This window comes from Fulmarus glacialis, unplaced genomic scaffold, assembly GCF_000690835.1.
Source record: "Fulmarus glacialis isolate BGI_N327 unplaced genomic scaffold, ASM69083v1 scaffold41955, whole genome shotgun sequence".
NCBI classification, from domain to species: domain Eukaryota; kingdom Metazoa; phylum Chordata; class Aves; order Procellariiformes; family Procellariidae; genus Fulmarus; species Fulmarus glacialis.
The window spans coordinates 3,168-10,604 of record NW_009215714.1 but is presented as its reverse complement, the minus strand read 5'-3'; the positions used below and the strand labels follow the sequence as shown (position 1 = coordinate 10,604).

The window sequence follows — 7,437 nt, the reverse complement described above, 5'->3', positions numbered from 1 at the left end:
ATTATTATTATTAATGTTAGGCACCAGAGAATGACTCATGTCATATTAAAATGTCCATGTGGATTATTGTGCATCTCCATTGTTTAGGAATTTGTCACGGTAAGAATAAGTAAGCCAAACATTATTCTGTGAAGAAAATCTTTGCTATTGAGTGCTTCGGAACATAGGGACAGATCTTGGGTGGATTCTCCAGAAGAGTCAAGAAGGGTCCAATTTCAAGCATTGATCCAAGTGTTTTGCTCAGTGACCTCAGTTGGAATAGTAGAATAAAATTATATCATTTGGTTTTTTCAATTTCCCAACAAATGCAGGAAAGAGAATGTTATTGACACTATGAAGGAAAACTATGATCACTGCTAGAGCAGGAAAAAGCAATCCAAGGAACGTGATTTTCCTTCTAGATACTTGACTGATTGTACGAAACTGTCCATTCCTTCACTTGTACCTGACTAGCGGGCATGAGCCCTCCCTCAGACTAGAACACTTGAAATCTGGGTCCACACAATCCAGATTTCTTTTGGGAGGTTCCAATAAAATCCATTTCTTTTTCAGATCCAGGATACCTTGATTCTGTCAGGAATCATTATACTGAATGATGAGTGTGGGATCCTGGCCCTGACTGGATTTTTGAAAAGTGAACTGGAAAAGTAATCTGGAAAGGTCTTCAATTAGATTTGTTTGGTCAGTGTTTGGATTTAATTTCCAAAATGTTGTTTCGATTTCCTTGTTACTGCCAAAACAGCAAAAATTACAGATAGGAGCTTGAGCAATCTAGTTACCTAGAAGGAAGGTGAAAGGAAGCAGGAAATCTGATGGGGAATATTTCCATTTCCTTACTGCAGCTACTCAGGTTGGTAAGACATGCCCTTTGATCTGAGCTCTAGGACTGATGGAATTTAAGGGACAGGACCATGTCATTCATTCATTCTTGGGGCTTGTTTAGTCTGTAGTTTTGGAGATGTTATTTCTTCAGATACTAGAACTCCTGTGGCCATGTTCAGCTGGAATGACATAGATGGAGACCACTCCATCCTTTTCAGCTTCCTTCCTTTTCTTTCTCCTTCCACTGCAATATAACTAATATAAAACCCACAGAATTCCCCAAACAGATGTCCCTCAAGTTGGCATCGGACTGTACCTCTTGTTTCTTCATGACTTTTCTGAGCCCTTTTCACTTTTCTGTTAGTGTGTCAGTGTCTGTGACGTTTTGCTTTGGTCCTTATTATGTGCTCTTCACCCCTCCGTGTAGATAAGCTCTCTCAGTCAGCAACTGCAGACATAGTTTGGTGATGGGAAGGGAAAGGTTACTTTATAGTGAAAGCAAATCTCTCACTGTACTGCTTTTACTGATCCAGAAATAATCCACTGATCTTCCTTGCTTCTTTGGTGGAAGAAATTCACTTCATCCACAGTCTGTGACACCGGTTTACAACTGGTGATAGATGTGTGTGTAACTCATGCTGGCCACACTGCTTTGAAAGAGGTCCAGGTCCTCTGACTTCTGCAGTGTTGCTGTAGGAGTGGTGTGTACTTGAAGATACAGTACCAGACATTGGTAAGTGATGTTTCTTTCCAATTATTAAAAGGTTCGACACATACACTACTTCTACTGAGCTTTTTTAATTAATGTATTGTTCTTCTTTTTTTAAAGCAAATGAAGAAACATCCGTGTCGACAATGTGACAAATCTTTCAGTTCATCCCATAGTTTGTGTCGTCACAATCGTATCAAGCACAAAGGCATTAGGAAGGTTTATACATGCTCGTAAGTTCTACTTTTATTTATTTAGAAACGGATTATAAACCAACAAAAAACATTGTTAATTGAATTTCTTTTCTTTATTGTATAAAAGCCAGTGTCCCATTCATTCAAATGAATCAGTATTTAGATACATAGACAGGCCAAACTATTTAGGCTATCCTGCATGCATAAAACATAGCAGGCTACTAAGAATGCATGTACATGAAGTCTGCTGTCTTTCAGGGGCTTTGGCAAGCAAATCTGAAACTACTGAGCTGAGAGTTTGCATGGCTGATTGTTATACAGAGGTGAACTTGGTTTTCAATAGTCTCTCAAATATACAACCCACTCTTCTAATCTACAAAAGCCAGTATTTGTAGTATTTTTCTTATACATAAACCAGAGTGTAATGTCAGAAAATCCTTAGTGATGTTTAAGTGGCTGGAGAGATGATACATAATTTAATAGAAAAGTCCATGTCAATTAGATAAGATACATAAAACAAACTTTCTGTCGTATCTCTTAATTCATAGTCTTGTATGTATTTGCATGCTGTGGAACCGAGTTTGAAGGTCTGAAAAGGATGCTGCAAGCAGCAGCCATTCTCTGTGGCTGAGATCTTACCAGTCCCTTCTCTGCCCTAGTATGATCTCTGCTTTGTTATGGGAAGCGCAAGGCCCACAAGGCCCAGCGGTGTGGAAACTTGAGACTGCCGTGCATAGCATAGCGTTCCAACCAAGTGCTTTATAACCCCCTGTCTCCCTGCACCATGGTTGCCTGACACAGCCCATGCATCAGGTTGTTTCTAATGTACCCTTAAGTTGTACTTCAGCCTTCATGAGCTGGCTAGCCTAGACACTATTTCTCTTGGTATATGACAAGTAGCAAGTGCCTGTTTTTGCATACTCCTTGAGCAGAAAGCTTATTGTCGTTCTCTCTTTTCGTCTCAGAATGCCTATAGTACTGTCTTTTTTTCTTTAATTTTTTTTGCCTAAATAAATGAAACGGCATTTAAAAAGCTAAAACCTTAGGAGAGAGACTCAGAAAGAGAGTATTACAGTTTTAACTTCTCCCCTGCAGTTCTTGTTTGGCCATCCCTCCTCCAGGCACCTGTACAATATGTTACAACATTGGAGCTCAGGAGAAATACACTTCCCAAAAGCACGTGAGAGATTTAGAAGTGATGCAGCTGGTTCTGTGCGCGAGACCAAAGCACAGATTGTGAAAGACAAGTTTGTTCTGCTGGTTAGTTTGATGTTGGAAAGGGGGCTGAGAAGGAATTACTGGTTCCAAGGAGATAAAGTATTTGGATTTGAATGCAGAATTAAGTGTCATTTGGAGCTAGCATTCATCCGACATGGAAGGTGATTGCTTTCCCTATGAAATTTAAATTAAGGAGAACTTGGGAAAGTGTCTAATAAAATGTGCAGTTTGGTGACGGTAGTAGAGGTCCGAGAAACAAACTCGGATGCTCCCAGGTTTTATTCTGACTCACACTTTGTACCATTTTGGATATTATCTTCAGAGAGCTTCTCATTTGTTCTGAATATAAATTGCTCAAATATTTCTAGTTTTATTTTGTAATTATGCTCATTTTCTTATAATACTTACCTGTGCAATTGATTGGAAAAACATTGTCACTATCTCAATAGATTGTACTCTAGTCTGGATTTATTTACTAGTCCTATTTATAATCTTGAGGATACTACGACTTATTGTTAAGCGTGACATTTGAATCTGTGCATGTCTGCTTTGTGTTTATGTAGGCACTGCCCAGATTCAAGACGTACTTTTACCAAGCGGTTGATGTTGGAAAAACATATTCAGTTGATGCATGGCATTAAAGACCCTGATGTGAAAGAAATGACTGAATCAACCAATATGGAAGAAAGGGAAGTAAAAGAAGACACAAAGGTAATCACTTAGAAGATTCATTCAGTCACTGAGAGTGAATTTTTTGTGGGTATATATTCAGGATCTTTAAATAAATGCAGGTATTTTGATCACATAAAAGTCTGATCTGTGAAGTAGAGCCCAAAAAATGTCTCAAAGGTTCCTGCAACAAATTCTGTTATGCTTGAACTAGAACATGTTTTTGGAAAGACTTTGTTTGGTTTGATCACTGAATGATGGAGAATATAACTTACCCCTTAGTGGTTTGCTTTAAGAGCACCTTTCAAATCCTCTGCACCAAGTCCTCTCGTAGCTGTAGAAGAGCTACAGGTTACATAGAAGCAATGTGACCTTCTTCCAAATACCCAGCCTTTGAGCTTATTTTTTAAATTTTACAGTGAAACTGCTTTCAACCTGATGATTGAAATACAGCAGGATCTCCCACTGTGCTCCCACACCTGGAGCATGTGTGCAGTTCTGGCCCCACCATTTAAGAGGATGTTAAGGTCCTTGAATGTGTCCAGAGGAGGGCAACAAAGCTGGTGACAGGGCTGGAAGGCATGTCCTCTGAGGAGCGGCTGAGGACTCTGGGTTTGTCTCGTTTGGAGAAAAGGAGGCTGAGGGTCAACCTCATGGCTCTCTGCAGCTTCCTGAGGACATGGACAGGGAGGTGCTGATCTCTTCTCCCTGGGATCCAGGGACAGGATGCCTGGGAACGGCTCAAATCTGCACCAGGGGAGGTCCAGACTGGACATGAGGAAGCATTTCTTTACCAAGAGGGTGATCAAACCCTGGAACAGGCTTCTTGGGGAGGTGGTCGATGCCTCAAGCCTGTCAGTGTTTAAGAGGCATTTGGACAATGCCCTTAATAACATGCTTCAACTTTGGTCAGCCCTGAGGTGGTCAGGCAGTTGGACTAGATGATTGATGTAGGTCCCTTCCAGCTGAAATATTCTATTTTATTCTTCTATTGATGATGAGTGTTAGGAGGAAAGCAAAAATAAGATGACAGTGCTGTCCAAAGACTTGTTACATGCAGAGATTAACAACATTTTTTAAGTGTTTTGGGCTCTAGATGATAAAGAATTTCACCTGTGACGGCATGTCCAAAGCTGACAGCAGAGACACAAACATATCTGGTTTTTAAAATGTACTATTGTCCTTTACATGACTCTCTTTCTGCACAACATATTGTCGTCTTATTTAAGTGTTGAAAATATGGCAGCTATATACATTGTCTTCATAAACATCATGGAGCATATCTGAGCTACGTAGGATGCAGAGGATTCTTGAGGAATATTCATGTCAGAAGAATAACAAGGAGAATATAAAAATGATCAGTTTAATTAGTTTAAAAAATTGTCCACGTTGATTCATCCTTTGGCAATATGTTAGTTTGGTTACTAACAATCAGGAGATAATCTGTCAAGTCAAATTTCAGGCATGAAATAATAATAAGTAATTAAAATGGAGTTCCAGAAGGTAGTGCTGAAAAGTTCCTAGACTGATATTCTACATTCTGTACACAATTGAAGACTCATTGGTGTGTGTACTTGGATGCAGTTACGCTGGCAAATACTTATTCAGGTTTATACAGTGTATTAGATACTGTAGCTCTATCAGAGCTGACAAAACAAATTTTACATGCAATTTATAATAAAGAAAACCCCTAGTTTTCCAACATGTACCACATATATTTGCTTGTATTATTTCAAATATTGTATTTACCAAAGTTGTACTGGAATCTCCAAGGGAAAGTTTTTGAAGTTTGCAAGTCATAAATAGTTATGAAAAGAACTGCATATTTATGCTTACATGATATACCATTTATGGCTTTTTTTAGGTTCCTAGTCCAAAGCGTAAATTGGAAGAACCTGTACTGGAATTCAGGCCTCCACGAGGTGCAATCACTCAGCCATTGAAGAAACTAAAGATAAATGTTTTTAAAGTTCACAAGTGTGCTGTTTGTGGCTTTACAACAGAAAATCTTCTCCAGTTTCATGAACATATTCCTCAGCATAAGTCTGACGGCTCTTCATACCAATGCAGGGAATGTGGACTCTGCTACACATCTCACGTGTCCCTCTCCAGACATCTCTTCATTGTACATAAGCTGAAGGAGCCTCAGCCAGTATCAAAACAAAATGGGTCTGGGGAGGATAATCAGCAAGAAAATAAACCCAATCATGAGGATGAATCATCTGACAGTTCAACATCAGACAGAAGATGCAAAGTGTGTGCAAAGACTTTTGAAACTGAAGCGGCCTTAAACACTCACATGAGAACGCATGGCATGGCCTTCATTAAGTCAAAAAGAATGAGTTCAGCTGAAAAGTGATCGGATTATTTGGGACACAGAAATCTCTCTCCACATTGGAATACTAATGACATTTTTGCTACAGAAAGTTCAAGGTATAATAGTGTTAACAGTACTGTTCAGGCTGTTGCAATATATTCTGCATAAAAGTGTCCCCTTCACCTCATTGTCTATACCCTCAAAACCATTGAAGCAGTATTTGAGTTGAAAAGAGTTTGTATATATTTAAACTAATAACTTTTATACTCTTTGTTATGTGTTTGTATTGGTATCTAGTGGAAAATTTGGGTTTTTCTGTTTTGTTTCCGTTTTTTTCTAGTAGGTTTCTTTAAAACAGAGTTCTGAATGCTGGGGCAGTTCCTTAGGTTCTCTTAACCTGTTTCTTATTTGAATGCTTCTGAAAGAAAGTTTAGCTAATGGAAGTGCATCAGAAAGCAATTCTTGGAGGGGAGTGGGGAGGGGAAACAAGCTAAGGGGAGATTTTAAATTCTCAGAACTTGCGCTTCTAAATGTCTAAAGAAGCTTTTAAACTTTCTCTTAAAAAATATATATTTAAAAAAAAAAAAAAAAAGAAGAAAAAGTACCACTGCATATGTAAAATGCAGTGCTGGTTTTAGGTGGCAACACCAGAACAGGTGCAGACCCCCTAGAATGATAAAGTACTTTTGAAAAGTATAATTGCACAACTCTATGTATCATGAAGTGATTTTTTAGGCCATCAGGTGCTTGTGATCAAAGCTCAAATTGTTACAAAAGGGCTGGGCTGCTCTGGATTTAACAAATAAGATGTAATTAGAGAAATAGGTTTATACTGATGATGTTTTTTGTCATGTAATTTATTAAACATTATATAGAAGCAAGTACACAGCATTATGTATTTTCCTTTATTTCTGGTTATTGAAAGAAAATAGTTAACGCTTGCTACAGCAGTTGGTATTTCCCAGCTCTGTATGCTAATGCCAAATGTTCTGGTGCTCAGTGTTACATACATCCACAACTGTCAAGAAGCTAACACACCAGCCTATGTAAGTATAATTGGGGCTTTCAGCTTTAGCACAGACCATATGAAGCTAGTTCAGCCATTTCAAACGTGTATCTAATATCACTAGTTATGCTTTCACAAAGTACAAAAAGGTACCATACTGTCCCTTTCATATATAGTTCTCTGTGAGAGTTATATTTTTGGTTTGTTTTTGCATTTTATACCTTGTATGTATCCCTAAAAAAAATTTTGTACTTTTTTTTAAAACAAATTGTGTATATATAGATAGCTGCATGATATACAGTAGTAATTGTTTGGTTCCTTAAAAGTCTTGCTGCTGTCAGATGTTACTATACACTATGTCCATTACAACTGTATTAAACACATTTCATATGTAAATAAATGTGGAGCATTTTGCCCCTAAAGATTTGTGAGATTCTGTTATTTATCATTAAATTTTAACAGTTTTAAAAACGGAAGTGTTTGAAAAAATATGGATCCTTCT

The 7,437-nt window shown here is 38.1% G+C and overlaps 1 protein-coding gene across 1 annotated transcript; it reads left to right on the top strand.

Moving 5' to 3' along the window:
• Positions 1-1,651: 1,651 nt before the first annotated feature.
• On the top strand, positions 1,652-6,484 carry LOC104071740 (zinc finger protein 532-like; the record flags this gene model as incomplete). The annotated part of the gene is made up of 3 exons (XM_009579026.1): positions 1,652-1,764; positions 3,507-3,654; positions 5,477-6,484. Coding segments are annotated over 3 exons (756 nt in total), but the record flags the coding sequence as incomplete, so codon positions are not given.
• Between the last annotated feature and the right edge of the window lie 953 nt (positions 6,485-7,437).